This window comes from Lasioglossum baleicum, chromosome 11, assembly GCF_051020765.1.
Source record: "Lasioglossum baleicum chromosome 11, iyLasBale1, whole genome shotgun sequence".
NCBI lineage: Eukaryota > Metazoa > Arthropoda > Insecta > Hymenoptera > Halictidae > Lasioglossum > Lasioglossum baleicum.
The window spans coordinates 5,915,349-5,943,236 of NC_134939.1; the positions used below are offsets into that span (position 1 = coordinate 5,915,349).

The window sequence follows — 27,888 nt, forward strand, 5'->3', positions numbered from 1 at the left end:
AATTGTTAGATTGCAATAAACTTGTTTATAAATAAATACAATCGTAACCCTCTATTTTCCCATTGCCTTTGTTTTAGAAAACCCTGCGAAATATCTTTTAACATCTCTGAGAGATTGAATGTAAAGAACCTCTAGGGACCACGTGATATCCCTACTCCGCGCTGCGTGTCTTCCGCTATTGGCCGAATCGCTTGACGAAGACGTAAGAGTGGGGTCTTGCAGATCCCCCAAAATCACTGCCATCTCCTGATGGACGATCAGTACTTACATATACATTTCTTACACCATCTTTAAACTTTGTAACTCATTGCAACGTTGGCCCCGGTTTTGATAAAATTTTCAGAATATGTATAATCTGCGCAGATCTAGGTATTTTAAAAATTTTCAATATAGACTTAACTTTCAATATAAACAACAACTTTTAGTATTGTCTCTGTAATTCTTACCAATTGCCATATTTTGCCAATCTTGATTTTCCACGTCATGTAGTAAACTGATTGTTCTAACTTCTAAAAGCCTTGTGAATCACTGTAGGTGAAACTCGTGTGAACTGCACAAAATTCGCGCGGCCTTCAACGCAATGAAGTTGCCCGAGCTGTCCTCCGACATTTGCTATGAAATGATTAATAAGAAACAAAGGAACCCGGTTGGTGCCGTGGTTCATTTCGTCTGCAACGTCACGTTCCAACTGCCTCCGACTGCATATAACCGTAATTGCGGCAACGCTCGATGCTGGCGTGAATAAATTGGCAAGGATCGGGCTGGCGGCGTTCGGCCTTGCTAGCGATGTCCTGCCTGACCGCCCTCTACAATCAGACAGTGACCTTGCTCTCCGTCCCACAGGAAATACTTCTTCTGCAGCACAAAGTCTTTCAGGAGTATGCCAAAATCACCGTTGGACCGGACTTTATACACACGTTGCCGTCCTTCTTGATCATGGCTGCGTTGACGATGGCTCTATGGAGAAGTCCACCGTCCTTCAACAACTTAGACCATCTGATGGGCACGTGGGTTTACAAATTTCTCCAGGTACGATGATTTCCAGGTTTCCGACTACAGTGCACACTCGTTCCGTGAACGTTCTATTGTATCAGGTGTACAAATTAACCCTAGCACTCTCCAAGCTCCGATCCTTCACGCGGACTCCCAACGGGGGGGGGGGCCTCGAGCCCATACTCTTCTTTTCTCATTTCTCCTAAGAAAAAATTATTTAAAGCAGAAGGTTGGTAATATTTAAGCGTGTGATACTTAATGAACATTCTATATTGTATTTAGATGTATATGTATACAATAGAATAATATAAGATAATGTATACATCAATACTACTCTGAACTCGATTCTTCAGATGACAAACACGAATGACAGGATACAACACTTATAGAATGCTTTTTGCATACATGATTTTTACATTTATAGCATTTTTGTTTGGGTTTCGATATATTATTATATTTGATCCTTAGTTCTGGGATTATTTGTTATTTTTTGGAGATAAGAGGAGTTTTTTCTCTTCTATGCACTGTAATTTCTTTTCTATAGCAGGAGAACACTCTGGATATTAAACTATAATGTGTAAACGACAATAAATAATTTTTTCAGAATTTTTCACCCAAGAAAAATAGTCCTAATTTCAATTTTTCCAACCTGTGGGCTCGAGGAGCCCCCCCCCCCTCCATAGGAGTGCTAGGGTTAATCCCTTGCATCACGGTTACTGTGAGTAGAACTTGTTTTTCGTGCGTTCATCATTTCCTAAGGAAGAAGAACATTTCAATCTGTTGTATACGTTTTCCAATGGTTATACGTTGACAGCAACAACATTTTATTTCGGTTTAAAGGAGAATAATATACAATGTAGTAGATTCTGTTCGCTAAAGTGGGAGGTGACGTTTCACCATTTCACACGGTCAACGATCGTACCGCCACTAGTGGGGGCCGCGTGTGGCTCGCGGCGAAGAACAAGTTGGACTCCGAATAAAATATTAGAAATGATTTTCAACTCATTTCATACAACAAATACATTCAAAGAGCAATCTTCTTAACGGTTTTGGTGTTTCACGATAACGATCTGAAATGCACTTGAAACCATCTTAAATTAAGAATGAAAAAGTTACAGGCTTCATCTTCTCGTCTTCGCCTGCATCGATCAACCTTCAAAATTGTTCGAGACTGTTGAAGATTAGTAAGACGAAATATTCTTAATGGTTTTGGTGTTTCACAATAATAATTAGAAAAGCACTTGAAATCTTCTTAAATTAAGAATGGAAAAGTTACAGGCTTCATCTTCTCGTCTTCACCTGTATTGATTAATCTTCAAAATTGTTCGAGACTGTTGAAGATTTATAAGACAGAATATTGCAAGAACGAACGAAGCGAAATGTTTTAAACAGAGCATTATTATTTATTGCAAGAAGCACCATATAGGAACTTTCCTTATCCTTTAATCATAAGTTGACACTGATATATTGATATTTTGAAATCCTTTTAGAATTTGCATCATTTTAGATCGCACAAACTATTTTCCGTAAATACATGAAATCCGCAGTCTATATATTTGGGTTCACTTCGAACTGATATAATTAATACTCACGCGTCTGCTTCATTTTCCAAATTCCAATTCAATAATTTCTACTTGTCTGCGATCGTAGAGAAAGTAGTCTCATTGCAACAAATTATTAGAAAGTAAAAAACAACGAACTCTTGGTATCTCCAGGTAATAACATCTCAGTTTATTGCTTCTCATTGCAGCACATGAATCTTTCAATAAGCTGCATTGTATGCGTCGGATATACACGTTCGATCATTTAACTCTTTGCAATAATGTTCATGTATAACCTTTAATTGTCGTGAATTCGAAGTTTCACTCCGTGTACTAGCAGATTTTCTCTCGAATTATTTTGATGATCGATCAGTATCTGCAAAAGACGAAGATGAATCGTGACGCCTCGGTGAACATGATCACTATCTCATCTTTTATACTTATTCTCATTTCTATTGACTTTTCCGCCACAGACACATCCTGGTTTATATTTGATGTGATCATTAACGATTATTCGCTTTAGCTCTTGCTTGGTAATATTTAAATAATTTGTGAAAAATTTTATCCATCAATATCAGCAGAGATTTACTTTTTTAATCATTAACAATAGCATTGAAACATATACAGTGGGTGTCAATGTACAAAGTATTCGTACACCTTCTAAAAACTAATAACTTTTTTATAATTGTATCAAACGACCTCATTTTTTGTGATCAATTAGAAGCATTGGTTGACGAAGTGATATGCAAAAAAGATTTTCCAAAAATTATAATTAAAAAATAAAAAAGGCATTTTTTGAAACTTTTTTATTTGGGTCCCTAAATGAAAATTTAAAATATATGTTTTGTAGATCTATGTTAGTTATACACATGCTGAAAATTTAATCGACATCGGTTGACGTAGGAAAAAATGACACGCATCGAAAGATGTACGATTTTGTGGATTTGAAGCAGAAATTGATCAAAAGTCGTGTAAAACTACGATTTTCACCATTTTTAACCGCTTGTAGCTCGTGTGTATGTTAATCGATTTCGATTAAATTTTCAACATGTGTGTAACTACTATAGATCTACAAAACATATATTTTAAATTTTCTTTAAGGGCCCTAATATAAAAAAAGTTTTAAAAAATCCCTTCTTTATTTTTGCATGTAACCTTGCAAACCTTTTGCATGTAACCTTGTAAATTATAATTTCTGGAAAATCTTTTTTGCACATCATTTCATAAACCAATGCTTCTAATTGATTATAACAATTATAAAAAAAAAGTACAATTATAAAAAAGCTAGTTTTTAAAAGATGTACGAATACTTTGTACACCCACTGTAGAAGGCGTCTCGAAAATATTTATTTTGCACGAAGATTCTCAGTCTAGTTGTCAGCTATTGTGTGTGTCATCTAACTTCGTCATCCGTGGAAATACTAATTGCAATATAGTGTTCGAAGAAAGTCTCCTCAAGCAAACTACAACGAATAATACAGAAAAAGTAGAAATTCTTTTTTGCAACTTCGATTAATATGGTTTTATAGAAGTTCTATAGAAGTGCCTTATAATATATTGTCGCGGAGTGTAATTCGTCAGCGAAGTTGCTTTCAAGGTAACATCTGGTACGTTCGTGGTTGAAGGTCACGGTCGGCTGGGTCGTCGCTATCACCGGTTTATGGTTCTGGCTGATCCTTCAAAGGTTGCTCTATTGCTGCATCTGGAACTACTGGACTTGCGTAAGTAGAAGTTTCACGAGCTCATCAAAACAATTTTATTTGGAATATATACTTTATTTATTTCAATTTATTTTTCCCCTTATTCGTGACGACCGAATATTGTTCCTGAAAATATCGGTGGAGATTTGTAAAAAAAGATTCGTGCAAAAACATCCTTGACCTTGATTGTCAAGGTCAATATTTCTTTCCTTTGCAACATATAGTACTCGTAACGAGGAACAAAAGCAATTTTCATGCAGAAGACCATAAATAGTTTGGTTCACTTTGAAAAATGTTATTCTGATATGGAGGGTGTTTAAACAATTATGTCGGTCACTGTATATAATTTGCAAATAGAAACTTTAATCTCAGGCTCATCTGAGATTGAACGGTATCAGTTGTGACAGTAGTTGGAACGATGATACATAACTTGTCAAAAATTTCATTTCCCACAGGAGTCTGAGTATCGTGACATTTCCTATCAGTGGTGGCAACGCGTTTGGTCTTCGTATTATCCTTCGCCGTTGAAGCCGCCAACGGTGTCAGCTGATTTTATCAGTTGGATCGCATCTATGTCAATCGCGATAACCACTTTAGGTTGCACGATCTCGACGAATCCAATGCGATATGCTGTCAAAACTTTCTGGACTGGATTCAGGGCTGTTTTGGAGAGGCTGAAGTACTATGCCAATTGTCTTCTTAAAAGGTAACTATGCAGTTCTCAATCATTGATTACGTGATTTTAGACTAGACGTTTTCAATGTACTATTATTCGCTGATCTAACAGAATCGCACGATTTCATTTTACCAAATATCATTACTAGACTGCGAATGTTTATGCAATTTCCAATTTTTGTAGATGAATTTTAAGAAAGTGGAATAAAATAAAACCTTAATTTCCGTGGTAGTAGCCTTTTTACGTCTGAAATAAATCAAAATCGTCATTTTTTGAAAATTTTCAGAAGCCATAATTGCATACAGATCCGCAGTCTAATTATATTAGATTTTCATTAACAGATTAAAGTCCCCATGCAACAAATTGGCAATCTGAACAAAAACAATAGAATTTCACTTGGACTTTCTACTTAATGCACAAGTATCAAGAAACTGTGTAAGATTAAACAAAACCGAACTAGAACTTTCTTCAACAATCAAGAAAATAAAAATGTCCAAAATTTCTTTTTCATGTCATCAGTAACCTAATTATTCTATCCTCCAAAAAGAAATCCGAATCGTAAAGTCCGTTATTCAAAAAGTTCGAATGTTATTTCGGCTGACTGTAGTTGAAAATAGGAACAGTTTCGTTCGATCTGTGCCAGTCTATAGACGACCGCGGTGTCATATGGTGTTCGTCTTCTGTCGTTCAGAATTCTGCGGTTTCTGTTGCAACACTGGCCGCAGGAAGTGTCTCCGATGAAGTCCATCGTGCCGGTGGACGAGAGCGAGGCGAGTTCAGTCTACGACGACTATCGATCCGAGATCCCCAACAACGTGAACAATCCGGCTCGGATGGAGATCCACCCGATCTCTTATGGGACGAACTGGACTCCGAAACCGTGTTTCTCCGGTTACAAAGAAGGCCAGAGGAAAGCGTCGATGCACACGGTCGCCGTCGTTGACGACATCGTGGACTCCGACAAGCTGACGTCTAAACAGCTACGACACAGACGGGGCTGTCACACGGTGGTGCCAGTGCCAAGCAACTCCAGCGACAAGTCGAGTTCCTGTTGAAGAGGACACATCGCTCGACGCTGTCATGACGCAACGAGATGGCGTCGAATCGCCGCGATTCAACGGTTGGCTCATCGAGTCCGGAAACTGTGACCGCTTTATTCCGGGTCCTCTGCCTCTAGCCGTGGAGGACAACGCATAAATGTAAAAATATTTACTGCGACACGGTGTTCGTCGCCCACACGGCTAATAAGCGGACAGATAAACATGCATATGTACACGCGAGACAATCTTTATGGCAGTATCGCGTGTTGACTCGTGCACATTGGTGAATCACCGGCGAGCCTGAATTGTTTCGACGGAAGAAATATCCGTAGGTCTCTGGACAGGTTGCAATTTGAATCCGCGTACCCTATACTCCTATCCTAGACCTACTTTAACGCTTGGAAGTATGTAAGATAAATAGTAGAAAAACGTAATAGGAAATATATCATGCTGACATTTATTCGATCATGTAGTTGTACTGAAGAGCTCCGTCAAGGTCAACTTGAAATTTTTAAATACAAATTTGTACTCTTTATTCCATATTAATGACTTTTACATATATTCGATCGTTCTCTCTCTCTCTCTCTCTCTCTCTCTCTCTCTCTCTCTCTCTCTCTCTCGTGGAATATTACAGTAATGTCTCGGCGTATATGAAAGAGATGTGCACGATATTTATGGAAATACGCAGCAACCTAGCCTTGAGAGGTCAAGTAGTGGCAAAACTTTTTTTGAGTGGTTTGTTATGAAACATTTACCAACATATTTGTGACATTTTTCTGATTAAAATGAATCCAATCACGACACAATCTGGGTCGTGTTTTAACTTTACTTAACTTCAATTCACAATTCAGTGCAAATTCGATTATCCGAACCGATGGTGTCTGAATTCTGCTCGTGTAAACAGAACAATTTGATCCTCGACTGACGGACCTTTTCTATTACCATTGTAATTGATAATGTTTAGGACCGTTTACACAGCTCTGATAATTAATTTTTTAATTATTGTCTCTTATTGTTATACATATTAGTATTATTCCCGATGCAACAGCTATTCATTTAGTTTAATTGCCCGAAATTTAGTGGATACTCTGGGTCAGCAACGTTACAATACGGATAATCAGTGTTGTGCTGATGTCACGAATATGATGGCAAAGGTTGCATAAAAAAATAATTTAAAAAATTCTGTCATTAGATTAATGAATTCTCGGTGTTATACGTTTGTACACGATATAAGTAACATTTCGGGCCCGAAGTTTTCTCATGTATCGAGACATAACTGCACCTGCTTTTTGCATCTTCTGCATGAAGCATTGCTCAAGTTGACCTAACCCACCCTGCATCTACTGAACCCAAGTAGAGTAAGTTATGACTAATATAACCCTATTTTTTTCGTGCTACAGTAAACATTTTATGGACGCAAGAAGGTGTTACACGTTGAATGCAAAAAGATATCCCCTCCACTGCGAGGCAACACCGCAGGGGCTACTAAGCTCGAGCTGCCTCGGTCGCAGTGTAGACGTAATTTGATCTCTGGTCGAGTATATCGGTGTGAACCACTACTAATCTAATTACAAAACTTTGTTATTTTTCATTATTTTTTTATGGGACTTTCACCAACTTATTTGTGGCATTTTTCTGATTAAAATGACACTAAACACGATATAATTTAACTGTATTTAGTGGTTTAATTGACGAAATGAACATACATTATGCTTCACATAATACAGTACAGTAAATATGAGCCAAATTATATCTTGTTTGGTATCATTTTAATCATAAAAATGTCACAAATATGTTGGTATCATAGACATATAGAGATAGACTGCGCCGTCTTATGGGCGAGTTGAAGCCCACAATGGCGGCGCGCGGTACAAAGAGTGAGAGAGAGAGCATTAGCCGGGGTCCATAGCGCTCTCTTTCTATATGATGTGTCGACACATCAATTAGAAAGAGAGCGCTATGGACCCCGGCTAATGCTCTCTCTCTCTCGCATGCCGCCATTGTGGACTTCAGCGCTTCGTTCAGGCCGCGCAGTCTATCTCTATATGTCTATGGTTGGTATAATTTCATTGAAAATAAGTAAAAACAAACACGTTTCATTTATTGCATAAAGCGGTCTCATCCATACGCCATTTTCTGCAATGTTCGGATCAGTCTTTGAAGCACAAAAAGATAGTGTCTCTCTATGAACTATACAAACGAACCTCCCCGAGGCCCTTGCGTCCATCGAATATTTACTGTACAGCTTGTCAAATCTAGCTGTGCGGCTGAATGTCCCCCGCAAGGGGAAATGACCCCGCTGCGCAGTGGTAAATAGGCGGAACTTCACAACGATACGTCACCTGTCAAACGATTCACGTTGCGACAGTTCAGTTAAAAAGTATAGTGACACAAGTGTATTCACACAAACATATAAACAGTTGTTTTGTATGTTTACTGCTGTAAGAAATAATGGACAGTACGCACTTTTGACGAGGTGTGTACTTTACCGTTCAAATGTTGCATCCTTCTCTCGTCGAGTGCGGTCTTTGTTTTCTTCTACGCATCCGTCAACCGCACAGCTACATTTGACAAGTTGTACTTCTCGCATTAAAGGGGTGAAATCAGTCCTTGAAAAAATGTTCTTTTTCGTGACATATCTCGAGAACAACAAATGATATGAAAAGAAAGTTCAAACGAAAGTTGCATGGTATTATCGTGGCTACGAAACTGTGTGAAAAGGATTTTTTAAAATGCATTTCTTTTCTGAAAAATTTCCATGACTGTAGCATCAATCACAAACGACGGAATCGCAAATCGTTCTTGAAAGGCTGGCAGATTGATATCTCGGCGTGGCTAAACGGCGCCGGGCGGTCTGTCATTATTCAACAAATGACGATCTCGTCGACTCCTCTGATTATTTATCAGGAGAAAAAAAGTTCCGAGGATTTTCCAACCGCAGGACGAAAGTCATGTTCTTGCTGTGGAGGGGTGGCTTTTATGTTGCGCATGCGTTCGAAAGGGGTAACACTCCCCATCTTGAAACTCAGCATTATTCTGTAACCACATCCCTTGTGGGGTAGATCGACACGAGGCACGCTTTCGAACTGACGCGCAATAAACATTCGTCGAAGCCGAAAGCGCAATTTGTTGATTTGGTGTCCCATCTTGGTGATTCTCCGCTTCCACGTTATCTCGACTGCGCTGAAGGGTAGTGCACATTCTGGGATAGGTGACGAGCAGCTCGAGGAACGGGCGTGAGCAGATTGTTTTCTGCCGTGGGAATCATCCCCCGGCACGACGTCGCAACATCCGAACGATGTAAATATCTTGGAGCAAACTAACATCGCAGCTAAGGACCAGCCATCAGTTTCAGCTGATAGATCGACGTCGATCGCGAGGCCAGCCGACGGAGTCGCATTCCGAGGTACGTCGATATCCTTTGTCCTGAATCCGCGAGCATACATATACACTTACTTCAGTCCAGATTGCCGGCCATCCTTCCACGAACCGATTTGCACATTTGAAACGAAAACACAATATTTCGAAATTGTTTACGTCACTTTTGGCATAAATGGAACTACAAAATGTGCTCTGTACGAAGCAGACACATAAAGAAAAGGAAAATAAACAAAATCGATATACAAAATATTTACACGGAACTATACTGAAATATACAATAAAAAACACTTAAAATATATTTAAATGAATAACATCGAGATATAAAATATTTATGTATCAGTACAGATGAAACAACTAAAATTAAAATGAATAAAATCGATATTAATAACATAATTATGGAACTAATATAATAAAATACAGCAAAATAAAATATACCCTATACAAGACTAAATCACTAAAATTAAAGTGAATAAAATCGATACATTAAATATTTATGGAACAACTAAAATACACCACAATATACATACATCTTATACGAGACGGAATAACTAAAATTCGTATAAAATACACATTATAAATCTGTATTTCGTTTAAATCGTCCTTTCGATTTCAAGTGAAAACGTTATCGTCTCTAATTAAAAGGTGTATTCATTTTACTATTCAAAGTAACACAATTTTAATGCAATTTTGCATTGAAAAAGTTTTTCCGATTATTCTGGTTGTTTACAAGTCGGTTTACAAGCGAGATTCGGCTATTTTCCCGATTAAATGACCGTCCACGTGTAACGTGAGAGGACAGAAACCTTGTTATTGATTTTGCGTTCAGCATCCGTAGCGCGCAGACTTACCGAGAGTTTGTACACAACGACAGACGCACGCGCGTTCACTGACACGTGTACGTGTACGAGATCGTGCACAATAGTAAAAGGCACACATGGACAGGTGAATGCAGAGCTATCCACGCACACGAGTACGCGAGTAATATCGACACGTGCAACCCTCCACCCAATGATAGTGAGGATAACGGTCTGCGTGGGTTAGGGCCGAATTTTCATGGTAGGGAATTTTTCATTGAAAACTAAACCGGCGTCAGTGGATTGCGTCTATGTGGATAGAAATTGCAGACTGAACTGATCACGGAAGAAGCCGACAGTCCTCCAACTTGACCTAAAAAATACCATTGAGGTTGACTGCGATTGTGCTGGTTGTGAGATTTCTATGCGGCTTGTTTGAACAAATTACTCGATCCTTACTCGGAATAAAAAAGTACTTCTATACTCGTGCAGTTGCAATCTGTGAGTAATTCATCTATGCTTTTATTTCACCGAAGCAACACATTTCTTTCAATTTTTCAAGTGAAATTATTGGACTGCGGATGTTTATACAATTTTTCATTTTTGGTGATAAATTTTTAGAAAGTGGCATCAAATATTTTTAGCGGCAACGGGTTTCGTAGATACAAAATTAATAAAAATCGTACGAAATTGTATTGAGTTTCGTATCCTAATATTCTTTGAAAATTTGCATTCGCCATAAATGTAGTCTGGAAATTATATTTCACATGTGGAATAAAAAAATATCATTATGTATGTGATGTTATTTATTGGTTTTGGAAATGACTGACTAAATTACTAAAAAAGAGCAGAACTTGTCCCAGTTCTCAGAATCACCCTGTATAGTAAAATGGCATGCATAGAACTTAGCTGCTAAGTTAGTAAGACTTAGTAAGTCTTAGCATAATCAGTAGACTGCGGATCTTTATGCATTTATGGCATATGAAAATCTTTAAAAAAGAATAGAATATCAAATTCGACAGAATTTCTTACAATTTTTATTTGTTTTGGATCTACAAAGGCTGTTTTCATTAAAAAAAGAATTTTATTTCATTCGACTCTCTTTAAAGTCTACAAAAATTGGAAAATGCATAAACATCCGCAGTCTAATAATCAGTAAACAGATTTTCTTTACGATTATTAAGGAAAGCAGTAAATGTCCATATATCTCCTGTACATTACAATTAATCCACATAATTTTCAATAAATGAATCATTTCAATTTTATAAAAATTCTCAGTCGAATAATCAGTATAAAACTCGGTGTTTCTTACATGTTTTGCACGGTTCGTAGTTCTGTGGAACTGAGGCAGGAAAATGCATTTCACGATACCTGTTTATTATTTATCGATTTTGCATTCAACAATGCGAGAACAGGAGAAAGAGGGATATGCATTGTACGTCATCTTCAACGTCCCAAGAACTGCGCAATAAGTTTTCACGCCTCTCACTCGTCGGCGAAACGTTCAAATAGACTTTGATAAAATACTTACGTATTAAGACTGATGAAAGTAATTTATTACAAAGTTAAAACAAATTTTTATGCTAGTTAATTGTTTATCGAATATTCACTATAAAGAAGATCTAAAAGTAGGTACAATTTATGCCATGGCTCAAAATTGAACTACAAGATAATTCTGACTATCTTGATCGCTTGTTTATTAATTTCCTCTATATTTTGTAACGTTAATTAGGTATTAGCGCATTTGCCAAATCGGTTTAACTCCAGAAAATAATTTTAAAATAAATTTTAAGAGCTCTTTCATTCATTCATTGTTCTTGTATATTTTGTAATGATAATTAGCTATCAGCTCATTTTCCAAATCGATTAATTCCACAAAATAAAAGGTAAAGAAAATTGATGAAATAATATATTTTTTAAATCCTTCAGTTAAGCCTAATTATTAGGTAAAAAGTTAAGCATAAATTAAGTGTAGTGGCAACTTATTAATTCCTCTTTGATTATTATCGAAACACTTTTTTTTCTATTTTCTCAGAATATATCAAATGCATTTGAAATTGAACTTGTTAGCCAAATTTCGCAATATTTCATACGTGTTTGCCACTGTCATTTATCGACGAATTTTCAAGTGCACGTCATATAATGTTTCAATGCTACTTAAAGACATTTCGCATGTAGAATACCTTGCGAATCAATTTGCCAATTATTCTATTTAAGTAAAAGTGTATAGCAAGGACATTACGAAACTTCAAAATTGGTACATGTCATTAGGGTAACGCGTGTCTACTGCTTATCGAGATAATTTCGCTTCTACAAGACAGTTTTACGTAACCGCCGTGATTATAATCGATTATCCTGAATTAGGACACCGAAGCAATTCTCTAAGGTCACGTTTCCATTGCAGCAAGATGCAGGGAATGTCTCACTTGTCGAATCGCGGAAATTTTAATCTTTATAAGCCACGCTTCAAATCAAATACATCATATACTAAACAATACCTCGTATACGATCAATATATAAAATAAATACTCCTTGTTCATGCTATATCTATCTTAATTATATTTTATATATTTTTCCAAAACATAACTTTAAGAAATATTTGCTTTTTTAAGCAAGGAAACACATAAGGCTTTTCAAATATCGCTGGCATCGATTCTGAAAATATCATTTTCAGAGAAATGCGTTTCAAAGCTATAATTATCAGCGACCTTAACCTTATAGGAATTATTAAGGGGACATCACACTTTCTTGGTCGAAAATTTTAATAATTTTTATGGGACTGATAAAGTAATGAAAAAACATTTTTTTGAGGCCGTAATTTTTTTGACATACATCTTAAGTCTTCAAATACAAGGAAAAATGTTTATATAATTTTGCAAATAATAGGGGTGTTTTTGCAGCCTCATGGAAGTCATTGATCTGCTGGCGTGCACGATTGCGGCTCACACTGGAACGTCTGATTAAAAGGAATTATCCTTGGAAAAAGAATAAAATAAAATAAGATTGGTTAACGTTTTCCTCAAATTTTAACGTTTTTTTACGAAGAAAATGCTATTTTTGAGACCACCAACTTTGGAGGTCCACCATTTTATGAATATTTGCTCGAACAAAATAATCGTAGTCTATACTGGGGCAATAGTCATACTATTTCTAAGGATAATTCTCTCTTTCTTCAATGACTTCCATGAGGCTGCAACATTTTTTTAATTACGGACTCGAAAAAAATGTTTTTTCATTACTTTATCAGTCCCATAAAAACTTAAAATTTTCGACCGAGAAATTGTAATGTCCCCTCAAGTGCAACACAGTTTCATCTATTACTTTATAGAATTTTGAGGATAACTGTGGGAAACATCAAAATGTTTGAATCTTCTGCAAATTACAGTAACATTATACAGTGCTGGTTGCACGAAAGGAAACAAACAGCTGCGCGTCGCGTCGTGCCCGAAGGGTTAACTGATTGACTTTGTGATTCCAGGAAGGATGGCTGAGAAAATGTACTATTGGGGGGAGGAGAGGGATCAAGTGGATCCGGATCAGACATTCATAGAGTTCAAAGCCAAGTCGGTGGCATCGGAGAAGGGAAAGGAATCTTCCCGGGCTGATCCCAAGACGACAGTGTCCTTTGCGCAGGGTAAGGTGACGGAATTCGGGAACCGGGAGGAAGACACTGAACGAGGAGGTTGGGGCAACAAGCTCGATTTCCTCTTTTCTTGCATCAGCGTTTCCGTGGGTCTGGGAAATGTCTGGCGCTTCCCTTATCTATGCTACAAAAATGGTGGCGGTAAGTTTGGCCCTTGTTCAAACATTTCTGAATATTGTATAGTAATCTGGTAACTGCGTACAAGCGTTGTCAAATTAGGCATGCATTTAACCCTTTGCACTGCGAATTATTTTTCAATTTTGTTGCCAACAACTCCCTACTATTTCAAGTGTTTTGTTTGAAATTTACTTCAAAGGAGAGTTCCTCGACTGCTACTTATTCTAAACAATTTTGTTTACTAATTATAGTAAACACAGCTCTCAAACTTTGTTGTTATTTATATTTGTTTTAACTAAAGAATAAGACAATTAAATAAAAGGGGAACCAAACACATATAAGAACCCGTTTTATTTATATTTTTCTGTCTCTGATGTCGAGTCACACTCAACAAAGGAGTGCACAGGGTTAAGGGACGCCATAGCGCCTTCATAAGTTAATTTATGCAAAGATAATTCAATTTTTATCAATACTCCGACTTCTACCGCTAATCCTTCATTCGAATCGTGTTTCGTATCGGCTAATTAAAACTGTTCGCTCGATGCATACCTGATCAAACAGTAATCAGTGCGTTTCTGATGTTCTGTTGGTGAATTACGTGTGAAATGTTAATTGCAGGAGCGTTTCTGATCACGTATGGCATCGCCATGATGTTTTGCGGGATCCCCATATTTTTCCAAGAAGTTGCCATTGGCCAATACCTTGGCGTTGGAGGGATGACACTTATGGAACAATTGTGTCCCTTGTTGCAAGGTACATATGTTTATTTTAGGACATACACAATTGTGGATGTTTTATTAACCCCTTAACACAGCGATCAGCAAACCGCGGCGTGTAGTAGGCCAAAAGTGGAAACATAAGACCAAGTGCGGGCCGCAACCGGCAACGAACGCTTTGTTGCATGGACGAAGGCCGCCGCGGGGCGCGGGTTGCTCATCACTGATTTAACATTACGGTTTTAATATTTAATATTTACGTCAATAATACTACGATATTACGTCTCCTAACACATACAGTGGTTGGACAAAATTATTCGGTCATCCTATAAAAAAGAATTATGAAGCAAAAAAAAATGACGGAAAATGTACGGGTCACGATATTTTTAGCTTTTTCATATAAAGAAAATTTATGATATTTTAATTTAAGATTTAATATTTAATTTAAGATATAATTTTATAGATTTAAGTAAATAAAAATAGAGTAAAAATGATATAAAAATTCAATATAAGAGAGTAAATGTAACATTCTGAATCACTATAATATTAAATTGCACAAATGTGTATATATTGATGGTGTAACCATGTCTAATAGTTGGCGCTGATAATGTTTTGCAGGTGTTGGATACGCCACAATGACGATCGTATTCTTCCTGGACGTGTATTATTGTATCATAATCGCTTGGTCACTCTTCTACCTTATAAGTACAATCGTGAATGCACCTGGAGTACCTTGGAGTGGTTGTGGTCAGTATAACAATTATAAACCAATAACGAGTGGAAGGTCTGGGTTAGGACAGCAAATTCGAAAGATGTATAACAAACAATATTTCCATGATTTTCTAGGCAATTGGTGGAATACCAAGGATTGTTACGATGCTTCGAACGTTACTGAGCATTTCTATAACATGAATAGTGGTCCAAACAATACAAACTCTACGATCAATGCCACTTTACATCATACAACACCAGTCGAAGAATATTGGGAGTAAGTAAGAGCCTTCTTAGCCTCAGATTCATTCATCTAAAATCTCTCGTTAATTATTACGCTGGGGATCTTTATGCAAACTAAAACTACAACTGATAATTTGACTAAAATTATAATCTGATGGTATGAAAACTGAACGGTGGAAATAATATGAAAACATTATTTTTATTTTAATATACGTATAACATATTGGCGGTTTAAAATATTTTATCTACATCATTTGTGTGAGATACCCGGCTAATTGTTGTATACTGCGGTACCTCGTGGGTAACCGGGTATGTATGTCAAAGGTTCAATCGAAATCACCAGCCCTATTTGAGGGAAATTGAGGAAAAACGTTACCCTCTCTCTGCCAGAACCAGACCTGCCACGTGACATTGTGACATATGCTCGACAGAGACGGAACGCGTCACGTGACCGGTTCGTGGCAAAAGCGTGGGGATACTATTCGGCGACTAAGGGGAAGGTCGTTTTTCCAGAATTGCAAGGGTGCGGGATGCGCCTTCTCATTTCTCAATAATGCAAAGATGAAGTTTTTCAGTAGACAAAACCGCTAGATAAATGATCAATCCAGGCCGCGATCGCGCATTTACGGGGCGTAATTTGGTTGTTTTCATAAAACTGCAACAGCTACATGCTGCCGAAAAATGCAAATTACGCCCCTTACTTTTGTGGGAGATAGCGCCATAGATTGATCTTTTATTTAGCGGTTTTGAATACTGAAACCCCCTCCTCCCATCTTTACATTATCGAGAATTGAGAACGCGAATCCCGCATCCTTGGAATCCTGGCAAAAAGAGTCTACTCCCTTAACCCCGTTGCCCGACGATTTATTTTACGATATCAGCGAATAAAACGTTTTCTGTGATTTTTAATTTCCTAAAACAGAAAAAACTTTATATCTATTGTACGCCCATATATTTTCGAATAGCTGTACATATTGATTAGACTCTGTTCAGAATCTTTAACACGAGTCGGACACAATATTGTAGGGCAGGTTTGGGCGACGCTGACTCGCGGAACAGATGTTGCTGCTACTCCTCTGTCGGAGTGGGCGTGGTTGGCATTGTCTTGCCGAGCAAAGGAAGGAAAGCTTATCGAGCAAGAGAAGGAGAGAAGCAGTCACATCTATTCCGCGAGCCAGCATTGCCCAGGCCTTTTTTTTTGTTTGATTGTTCTACGTCGCTTCTTCAACTGCTATGGCTATTAAGCTATGGTTATAAGCGTTGCCTAGGCCTGTTGTAGGGCAAGGGGTTAATCTGGCGACTCTGAATCGATCGTCGGTAGTCATACGATTGATGGATAACTCGTGATTATTTTGAAATTTTAGACGACGAGTTCTTGGGATCACCTCCGGTATCGAAACCATCGGTGGGATGCAATGGGAGCTGTTCGGTTGTCTGATTCTCGGCTGGCTGCTTGTTTACTTTGTCATCTGGCGTGGTCTGCATCAGAGCGGTAAGATCATCTGGTTTTCAGCCTTGTTCCCGTACGTGGTGCTTTTCATTCTTTTGGGAAGAGCGGTGACATTGGACGGCGCCAAAGACGGATTACTATACTACATCACGCCCAGGTGGAAGGAGTTGCTTACAGCCAGTCCATGGATCGACGGTGCCACGCAAATATTCTTCGCGTACAGTATCGGCACCGGAGCTCTGCCAGCTTTGGGATCGTACAATAAGTTCCACCATAATTGCTATAAGTAAGCTTCCCCAGGTTCTCATACATTTCATTGACGTAGCGCGCGCGCAACACATCGCTCATTTATTTCCATCACTTTTTTACTACCCTTGGCAAACATAATTCGATCGGATCTTGCGTCTGTCATTGTAATTATTCATATTTTTTAACGTGGAAAATATTTCCATTAACGATAAAAATAAACTTGTCATATACAAGGTGTTACAATAATGGACTTCCTAAAGGGGGTGGTTTCTGAGCTCATTCGAAGTAACTTTTTCCTTTGTGAAAAAGTTCTTCGCGGCTTTATTAATGAGTCATTAAGAGAAAACGCGGACCAATTAGAGCGCGATTCCAGTAATCGAGTGGTTCCAGTAAATGATTGGTCCGTGTGTTTCGTTAATAACTTCTTGAACAAACCGCGAAGAACATTTTCGTAAAGGAAAACGTTATTTTAGAAAACCTTAGGAATCAACCTTTTCAAGGAAGTATGTACGACATGTTTGGGACACCTTTTATAAAGAAACTATTCATATAAAATATTTGTTTTTTTTTATAATGAGCAAATAATATGAGCAAATTAACTGATTTAAGGGAGGGTTTAATCACCTTCAAGAATTCAAGATATTTTTATAGTATAAGCATTGCTTTGTGATATAATGACTTTATCTAGTAAATGAACGAAAGGTTTTTAGAAGAATTGATTTTTCACTAAATTGAAACGTAGAATTTCATTAAACACAAATCCTTGGTTTATCTACTAAATAGAGTCATATCGAAATTAACAGACTCGGTCATTATATTAACTGTTTTGCACAGGCACTTCTTTTAAGGTTCTGGAGCACAAAAATTACTATAAATTGTACAATATATTCTTATAAGGTACTCGTTTAAGAAAAAAGTTCATTAACCTTTTTACAGAAAATTTGGATTTGTTAGATATGTTAGGCATGAGCTCTTAAGGGTTCTTCATAGTTTGACGGTTTGTCCGAATCGTTTTCTCTTTTCTGTTTGCATTTTCATTCAGTTTATTATCCCCAAGCATTACGGCTGAATTCGAATATTGAAATACTGAGTACTTTTCCTTCAAAAAATTCTCAAAAGTTACCTTGTAATCAGAGCATCAAACTAGTGTTACCTAGTTCGGACTCCGGAGGTTAGAGGCATGTAGGAGGATCATTAACACGTTGGGTCATTTCACGTGAACTGTATCACTTTCTCGCACTCTTGGATTTTGCTGAAATTGAGATATGTTCAAGTCATCTTTGAAATTGTTTAAAGTTTAAAAGATACGGACCATCAAAATCTGTAATTCTTACCGATCTTTAAGAACCACTGGTAAATGGTGGTCGATCAGTCGGCGTAACGAATTTTTATGTAGATGGTGGAATACGATTCCAGATACGTCAATATTTTAAATATTTTAAATATTTTTGCTTCAAAAAATTACGTTCGCATACAAAATGATAAATTATTTACAAAGAATTACGATGACGATTAAAACGAAGAAAATCTTTCTATCTTTAATAATAATCGAGATGTAAATTGTTTTGTGAAGGTTTTCAGAAATTGCAAACTTTGATGGTCCGTATCTTGTCAACAATTTCGAAGATAACGAAGTGATGACTAGACTGCGGATCTTTATGCAAAATTAAAATTGTCTGCATCGATTGCAAGAAATCTTCTATTTTGAGTATTTCCAACAATCTTGAATTTTATCTACTCAATTTCCCTATAAATGCATAAAGATCCGCAGTTTAGTGATGACTTAAACCCCCACCTATTTTGACATAGAGTATACCGCATTTCAATTTCAGTAAAACCTGAGACATAGTGCAAAAAATCTGATCAGCTTCACATGGAATGACCTCCTTGACCTATCCTTTGTTTATTGCCGAGGGTTTTTGGGTGTGCGACCAGTTCTTTTTAGACAACGCTAACCCAACGAAGTCTTTGAAAGTGTGAGTTTTGTCTTCCAGAGATGCACTAATCACTTGTATTGTGAACACCTTGACTTGTCTTCTGGCTGGTTGCGTGACGTTCTCCATATTGGGTCACATCGCGTCCGAACAGGGTACGGAAGTGTCCGAAGTGGTGAAAAGCGGTCCGGGTCTTGTCTTCCTCACGTATCCGGAGGTCGTCGTGAAGCTTCCCGGTGCTACTATGTGGGCCATAATCTTCTTCGTCATGCTGCTCGTAAGGAATAATTAACACTCGAACGGGGAGGAGTGTACACCCCGTTTCTTCTGTGATCAGATATTACATACGTATACAATTTCATCCACGCAACAATCTCGATAATCGCCGATTTCGACTCTCTTCTATTTCATAATCTGCTAGCGAAACGTTGTTCGCAATTTTTCCATTACTTCTCGAGAAACGAAAATTGATTACACGATTTAATTCTGTTATTTGAGAACAAGGGTTGAAAATGGTTTAACGAGTGTTTCTCTACGCCGGGAAGTAATCGCGGTTCTCTTTTCTACAGATACTTGGGATCGACAGCGAATTCTGCATCGTCGAGTCGTTTGTCACCGGTGTCGTCGATAACTGGCCTGAACTCCTTCGACCCCACAGAAGGAAGTTCACCGTTGCTATCTGCGTTGTAATGTTTGCTATGGGCATCCCAATGGTCACCAATGTGAGTGTTCTTTTTAATTAGAGGCAGCAATGTTTCGAAATACACTTCCAGTCTAAAAGATAACACATGTGTGCTATCAAATATTATATCATAATTTCTCAGTGACAATGTACAATTTTGTGTTTGTCAGAAATAAGACGTTAATATAAACAATATCTCTCTCTCGAAGTCTTGTGTAAAATCAATTTAAAAGTTTTTGTTTTTTCGTAGAATCGGATCTTTATGCAAAATAAAAATTGTCTGCATCGATTGCAAGGAATAGAAACTAAATTGAATGTTATTTCACCTCTTAATGATTTTAATACAGGAGAAATTATACATATATTGACATCTTAAATATTAAAAATTTTCCAACAATCTGGAATTTCATGTACTCAATTTTGCTATAAATGCACAAAGATCCGCAGTCTACTGATCATACATTCAATTCTCATTTGAATTATAGTGAATAAAGGATTCTTGACAGGGAAAAATTGTACACATGTTTTCCAGGAAAATGGTTAATAAATAAATGCACAAAGATCCGTAGTCTACTGATCATACATTCAATTCTCATTTGAATTATAATGAATAAAGGATTCTTGACAGGGAAAAATTGTACACATGTTTTCCAGAAAAATGGAAACTATGAACGATTGATCTTGTTCCAGGGAGGAGTTTACATATTTCAATTAATGGATTTCTACTCGGCAAGTGGCATGTCGATTCTCTGGGTCTGTTTCTTCCAAACGATCGCGATATCGTGGATCTTCGGAGCAAAGAGGTTTTGCGATTGCATTCACCAAATGATGGGCATACGAATGAACAAATTTTGGTATATTTGCTGGGTAGTGTTGGCGCCAGTCATCATGGCCGTAAGTATTAAATTCGCGAACAAATTATGATCGTTAATACACGCAGAAGGTAGTAGAGTCGATGCTCTTTCCAATGCATTTTGTCCCATCCCGATATCTCAATCCGTTCTCAAGATATATAAGCGATACAGTAAATAGTAAATACTCTATAATCGCAAAAGCCTCGGGGAGGTTCGTTTGCAAAGTTCGTAGCCGGACACTATTTTTTTTGAGCTTCAAAGGCCGAGCCGAACGTAGAGAAGAACAGCTATGTAAAGAGAGACCGCGCACGGCCGAAACGACTGCGACTCTCCGCGTCTCTTTCTTTCCCATACAATGTTCTTCCTTGCGCCCGAAACGTTCATCGTCAATTAAACCTCTAAATACAGTTGAAATTATATCGTGTTTGGTATTATTTTAATCAGAAAAATGCCACAAATATATTGGTGAGAAAGTCTTATAAAAAGATAAGAAATAATAAAAAAGATTAAATATTGGTGTTACATTGTGAGGGCGCACGGGCCTTTGAACTGTGCCGTCGCGTCGACGCGACTCTCCGCGTTGCATTATTAGTGGCTCACACCGATATACCCGAGCCGAGATCAGATTACTACAGTGGAGGGGATATTTTTTTGCGTTTATCGTGTAAGGCCTTTTTTGCGACTGTAGAGGATTTACTGCACAAGTTTTCATTTAAAACAAAAAGAATGGGGTCCCCCACGCTGCCGCCTCAATCCGGTCACGTGACGCGTTCTGTTTCTATCGTGCATGTATCACAACGTCACCTGACTGATCCGGTACGAGAAGAGAAAGGGTAACTGTTTCCTGAGAGAAAGAGATATGTACCTTGTATTTACAATTTACACAACGATATCTCGTGAACTAAGCGTCGTATCGTAACGCTACAAAAACGGTTTTAAAGCGCAGCTTCGCGCTCTCCAACAGCCACAGTTTTATGAAAATAGTGTCAATGGTATTTTCCCTGTTTTTCAATTTCCCCGTGCGAATTTCAATTTCCTTTTATGTGGCTGAACATTAGCACCATCTCGATACCGCATGTGTTTTTCTATTCTTACTATGTGGGCAGTTTACAAATTTTTTTATTACGGACATCACGTCATCGAAATAATTGACTCACACATTTCTTTAGTTAATGTCCTTTCATTTACATAACGATGTTATTATAGAACTCTATAAAGTTTCTACAATATAAAAATTCGGAAATTTGTAATACGATCCAAAGATAAGTTGCCACTAACTTTTAGTTTTATCACTATATTCTAGAGCGTTTAATTTTACGTGTAATCCTCATTAGTTGTCATTTTTAAGGTATACACTTTTTTACAGTATTCATTTGATTTATATGTTACAGTTTATCTTCGTATTCCTAGGCGTTCAAGATAAACCCTTCAAATACGGAAGCGATTATGAATACCCAACGTGGGCGAATTGGGTGGGCGTACTTCTTAGTATATCCTCCATGATTTGGATACCAGGATACGCCATCTATTACGTCATCGTGAATCCAGGATCAGTTTACGAGGTAAAATCATCGCCAAGTAAACGCATAACAATATTTGCATAGAAATAGGGAATTAATTTCTCACATCTATTAAAATTTATTAAGCTAAATTGATAATTACTGACGGATCTGCATATCGAATTGTAATATTTTATGCATTGTATCGTGTATATGGCTTACAACTTTCGTATTATAATGAACTGCATATAGTTTTATTGAAATATCTTTTACATAAATAAATATATTAGGTTGGCAACTAAATTCGCGACTTTTTGTTTCGTAATTCTTTTATTGTATCATTATAATCTCATTCAGTGACCATTCCTTTTGAACTGTATATCATTGGAAAGCTCTGAATTTTTCGATTAAGTTGATATAAAATACTCGTGCTTAAAAAATACATATAAATGACTTTGTTTGAGAAAATATGGAGATCGCGAACTCAGTTGCCAACCTGATATAATGTATTGAAATATTTTTTAATAAATATATCATTTATTAAAATATTGATCACTTTCAGAATCTCAAGAAAGGGTTGACACCGAATATAAAATCGCATCCGAAGCTACCGAAGGGCGAGAAGTCCCCGGTGATACCGATGTCTGAAAGCAGTGCTGGCTTAATCACCAAGAACAGCAGTTTCCTAAGTCAAACATGATCGGCGCAAATGACACCAATATTCCTAAATAGGTTGTAATTACCGTAAGCGTAGTATTTTTAACGGGTTTTAAGACACGAGGCCGGTAGACAGCAAAATGTTCGAGTTCAATTACTATTATAAATCCACGATTATCCCCATTTAAATTCAAATCATTGTATAAAAACAACAGCTCTCAAACCTTTGTTTATGTCGAAATATTTTAACACATTTTCAACAGAATGTAAAGCACGCCTGGGCAACTAGTGCCCCGAGAGTCGACGATGTAGAATCGGCTACCCCCACTCGGCCGGCCAGACGAGGGGACAGGCGACCGGAGCGCGATGGCGGGGGTAGCTGATCTACGTGATCTACTCTCAGAGTGCTAGTTGCCCGGGTCTGATGTAAAGTAAGTGAGCAGAATCAGAAGAAGATAGTAAACCTACTGTTGACACGTAGATTGATGATCGATTGTTAATTAAGCGAAAGACCGGCCTTGTTCCTCTAATTATTAAATAAACCGGTACCATGCGAGACGTGTTTGCAACTAGAAAAATATAAGATGGGTGAAAGCAGAGGCGAGTAGATAGTCGACTACGCGAAACTTATATAGATACTACGATAGCGGTCTAAAACGCTAGAAGAGATCTATTTTTCCATCGCGATACGGTTTGCGATGCATGTACAAGGGATTATTAAAAGACAACGTAGTTTAGTTGGTAGCTTCGCTGGTTTAACCTAAGGGAACACAAGTTCTTGCAACAAATAGTACCGAGAGGAGATAAATATATTTACAAGATATTATTCATATTCTCCTTTTCAAGTTGGAAGATTTTTCTACTTTAGTAGTTGGAGGCGAATTGATCGCGTTAAGAAATCCTGAAGGGACCCAGGAAAACATCTTTCTCAAATACCGTAGCTTTTAGTTGATGGTTATTCAAGTTTTCCAATTTCTGTAGTCGGCGCACTAGCTATAAAGAATGTTCGAAAAGTATTAAAACACTAATAGAAGTTGAAATTGATGGGCAGTGAAGCCTATTTTATGACGTCGTTCTACAAATTAACAGCACAATAGTTTTCCAAGTAACAAATCTAAGTTTTAACCCTTAGCAGTCGAGGGGTGACAGAATATTGTTTACATTATTAAATTATTTATTACATGATTAAATATAGGTATCAATTTCATATCCATAAAATGAAGTAAATTATAAAGAATGTAATTACATATTCTAGGTTGAAAGAAACGTTCAATTTTCAAGTTAAAATAGCTCCGACTGCAAAGGCTTAATACTCTAAGTTGAAAAAGAAATGACGATTTTCTATATATCTTGTATTTAATTTCAGTATATGAAAAATGTTTTTCACTGGATGGTATAATGATTTTTTTTTTAAATGCGAGATATACCAAGCTGGAGAAAATGACTGATACTGATAAAAAACACGCCTAACACTTCGAACAAACATTCATTATACATTATACAAATTAAAAGATACAGCAAGCCCGGGTAACTTCTTCCCCACTGTCGCTTAACGACTCCCATTACAAGTGTACCGGATGCCCCACTATCCACCTCCTCGTACTCTCCACAGGAGTTTGGTGGGAAAGACCCAGGAGTGGGGGAAGAGTCGTCAGCTCGTGAGCCGCAAGTTGCCCAGGTCTGCGAGATAGAGTATCAAACTAAAGTAGAAAAATCGTATTTTATTACTTGTGTGTATATTCCTCAATGGACAAGTTTACAACTAATTTCATTCTCGGAAGGCATTTGTTTTTGACAAAGTTCGGTGACACATTCCAAGCAGGTTTCCCAAGTATTTCTTTAGCTTTCATACGAAATGCGTTGAAATAAAAATAAAAATTTGTGCCTGAATAAAAATGCTGTTGTTCAAGATATAATCAAAAAGTGAAAATTATAAAAATAGCTGCGTACACTTTCTATCGAATTTTGTACTGTTACGTATATCAATAAGGAGTTCTATTTGTTTTCTGATTTGAGATTTATGGATTTATCGTCGCTTATACAAATGTGTAATTAAAAATGAAGCTTTAACAGATTCGTTTTCCGCGAAAAGTTTATGTACAATTTCTTACGTGATGTTGTTTATTAAAGTGCTTACTGACATTTTTACATTTCTGTATTGCAATTATATCAAGCCATGTGTTCCTTTTGGTACAAATTGTACAAATTTTCTTCTCGATGTTTTAAAATCCAGAATCCAGCGTTACTCAGTCTAATCATAAGCGTATGCTTTAAGGATGTTACAAACTTACAGGTCACGGTACTAATTCCATTGTATGATAGCTCTGAGCCTAAATTGAGGGTTCCCAAAATGATCTTGCGCGGAGACAGATTTATTCACCGAAGACCCGCGAATCCCATCGTCGATGTGCAGGGTGGAAAGAAAAGTCTCGGCTACTCTATTGGGTTGATAAGAAAGTAATTTTGGTATTTTAAGGTGAAATAGAGCCCACTTTTTTTATTCCAGCAATGAACTTCAACGAATGAGACATTTTCCCTTTTGTTCGATGATCTATTGCCAAAAAGAACAAATAAAAAACTATTTTATTGATTAAAGTTCATCGCTTGAATAAAGAAATTACTTTCTTGCCAACCCAATACATCTTCGGTTCGATGAGGGTCTGTAAAAGGAAGTTGCCGCAAACTTGACTTTGAATCTCAAGGTCAAAATTTGTATACCATTGTATTCTACGCATCATGCTATAAAAAAATATTTGACCTTGAAATTCAGGGTCAAGAATTTTACGGCAACTTTTTTTACAGATCCTCATCGATCCGAAGATTTCTTTACATCCCGTACAAGAGTAAATGGAATAAGAGGAAAACGTGGGTATAGTTTAATCGAGTTATCTCAATGTAAATGTAACAATATGCTGTATTAACGACTCTCTATGTCAGTGTTTGTTATTCCACGTCCCTTAGAAATTCGTATAAGTGAAATTCGAGGTTAAAGTGAATGTTGTTCAACGAAAGAAACGATATTGATCATATTTGAGAGGGTTGATTTCAAGAAATGTTCTACAGACTTTAGGGATTCGTGTTGCTATAAAGAAGATTGTAATTCTATGTATGTATTTTGCTACGTGTAGAATTGAGAATTTTTCAAGATTGTGCAACAAAAGAATTGCTACAAGTTGTACAATACATGTACTCTTAAATAATACACTCGTTTAAAGAAGAGTCCGCAAATCTTTTCAGAAAAGATTGTTGAAAAAACACCTTTTTTTATTGTTAACTAGCCATGACCTCTTAATGAAACATGCTAAATTTCTGGTTTCAGTTACAAAACATTAATTGACAAAGATGTAATAAGCTGTTCATTTTTGCCGGCCCCAGCACAGGCACTAACATATGGCACTAACGGAATCATCGGAGTTCTATGCATAATAAGTATGAAACATCGATTTCGATACAGTGCCGGATAAATCAATAGACACGTAAGACATGTCTGAGGCTCAGTTTTAGTTTTTAGATCAGAAGAAAATAAACAATAAAGTAAGAAAATATTTTTTTAATAAATCTTTAATATAAAAATTTTAACTGACGTTATTCCAGATTTCTTTAGAAGCAACTTAGATAAATGTGGCCCCAATCTAGATTTTAGCTAGGTCCCGTTAGACACTTGATCCGGCACTGTCTAGTCTAGATAGATCGTCTCCCGGTATACATAGATATTTGGTACGAGAGCAATAAAAATATTCGTAATGCAAGGAACAGGTACAGTTGTCACGGGAAGTAAGTTGACGATTGCAATTTCTGGGTAAATGAATATAATTATAAAAATAGTTTATCCGTTTAGTTAATCGCGTACGAGAATAAAAGCAAACCAATAATTTGATTTTATGGTAATAGGGAAATCGAAACAACTGAAAAATGTATATTTTTCTCATTGCAGACTTGATGCGCCATTGAACTGATTTATTAATAATGTTTGTATTAACACATTGTTCCATTCAGATTTTAACATGTTCTATTATTTTTTGTAAACTTCTTTATAAATGCCTCCACATAATATTTTTTTCAAAAATTTAATTGTAACTTAAGCTTTGAATTTTGGATCGCTGTCCTCTTGATATATGAAGCTTTTTTCATGTCCTATTTTGCAGAATCAGATGAATGCTTTTTACCGTATTGACGCATCTGATTGCTCTTAATCTAATAATAATTTTCTTTAATTTTATAAACTATTATTGTACAGATCAAGAAAGATAGACTATAGTATTTAAATTAGCTGCTCTTTACTTTACCGGACTCAAAATTTGTGCCTTTCTCCTATAAATTATGATGTATTTGGTATGTAATCCAGTAGATTTGATCCCGGGGCGGCTGCAGACCGAAGTTTCGATCTTGTAGGATCAATGGTTCAGGAGTTATGCTTGCTTAAAGTTGAGCAATCTGCAGTGTTTTTGACAGGTAAGGGCACCGCCAAATTGGTTTGTGTCGCGCCGCTTGCAGAGCAGAGCCTCTATACTCTATCCAAGGAGAGGACAGTACCGTGTGAAGACCAGTTTTCGTTCGTCGCTGCGCATCTTCGCCCTAATTGGTTCAAGAAAGTGGGGAGTGAGAGATGATAGGCTCGCTGCGCCCCACCATCTTCCAAGCTGCGCGCAACGGTACTGTTCTTTCGTTGGATATACAATAGCTGGTAGTTGTTTGGTGATTAGGGGAGCGGCAAGGTAAACGGCTTGCGGTCGTCACTACAAACCAATATGACGGCGGCCTTACCTGTCAAAAACACTGCAGATTGCTTAACTTTAAGAAAGCATAACTCCTGAACCATTGATCCTATAAGATCAAAACTTCGATCTGCACCCGCCCCGGGTACAAATCTACTGGATACATACCAAATACATCGTAATTTATAGGAGAAAGGCACAAATTTTGAGTCCGGTAATGTTTACCCAAGTCTTATGAGTCTGTGTTCGGGTAATCGAGGTTCTACTGTAAATGTTCAAAATCCAAATATTCT

The 27,888-nt window shown here is 37.2% G+C and overlaps 2 protein-coding genes across 4 annotated transcripts; both read left to right on the forward strand.

The window, feature by feature from the left end:
- The first annotated feature begins 207 nt into the window (after nucleotides 1-207).
- LOC143213622 (uncharacterized) lies at nucleotides 208-6,530 on the forward strand. Its single transcript, XM_076433663.1, has 4 exons — nucleotides 208-1,029; nucleotides 4,160-4,255; nucleotides 4,690-4,940; nucleotides 5,602-6,530. The coding sequence occupies exons 1-4, from the start codon at nucleotides 787-789 to the stop codon at nucleotides 5,963-5,965; spliced, it is 954 nt and encodes a 317-aa protein (XP_076289778.1). The 5' UTR covers nucleotides 208-786; the 3' UTR covers nucleotides 5,966-6,530.
- A 2,433-nt stretch (nucleotides 6,531-8,963) lies between these two features.
- Nucleotides 8,964-25,894, forward strand: LOC143213815 (sodium- and chloride-dependent GABA transporter 1). 3 transcript variants are annotated; one of them, XM_076434110.1, is made up of 13 exons: nucleotides 8,964-9,356; nucleotides 10,274-10,387; nucleotides 10,456-10,626; nucleotides 13,604-13,909; nucleotides 14,504-14,638; nucleotides 15,220-15,348; nucleotides 15,448-15,589; nucleotides 16,920-17,291; nucleotides 19,249-19,465; nucleotides 19,758-19,910; nucleotides 20,561-20,764; nucleotides 22,116-22,286; nucleotides 22,786-25,894. In XM_076434110.1, the coding sequence occupies exons 4-13, from the start codon at nucleotides 13,609-13,611 to the stop codon at nucleotides 22,921-22,923; spliced, it is 1,962 nt and encodes a 653-aa protein (XP_076290225.1). In that variant the 5' UTR covers nucleotides 8,964-9,356; nucleotides 10,274-10,387; nucleotides 10,456-10,626; nucleotides 13,604-13,608; the 3' UTR covers nucleotides 22,924-25,894. The 3 variants fall into 3 exon arrangements, 2 of the variants coding, with proteins under 2 accessions (XP_076290225.1, XP_076290224.1); XR_013010041.1 differs by lacking the exons at nucleotides 10,274-10,387; nucleotides 10,456-10,626 and having other exon boundaries at nucleotides 22,135-22,286; nucleotides 22,786-22,942; XM_076434109.1 differs by lacking the exons at nucleotides 10,274-10,387; nucleotides 10,456-10,626 and having other exon boundaries at nucleotides 8,966-9,356.
- The last annotated feature ends 1,994 nt before the right edge of the window (nucleotides 25,895-27,888 follow it).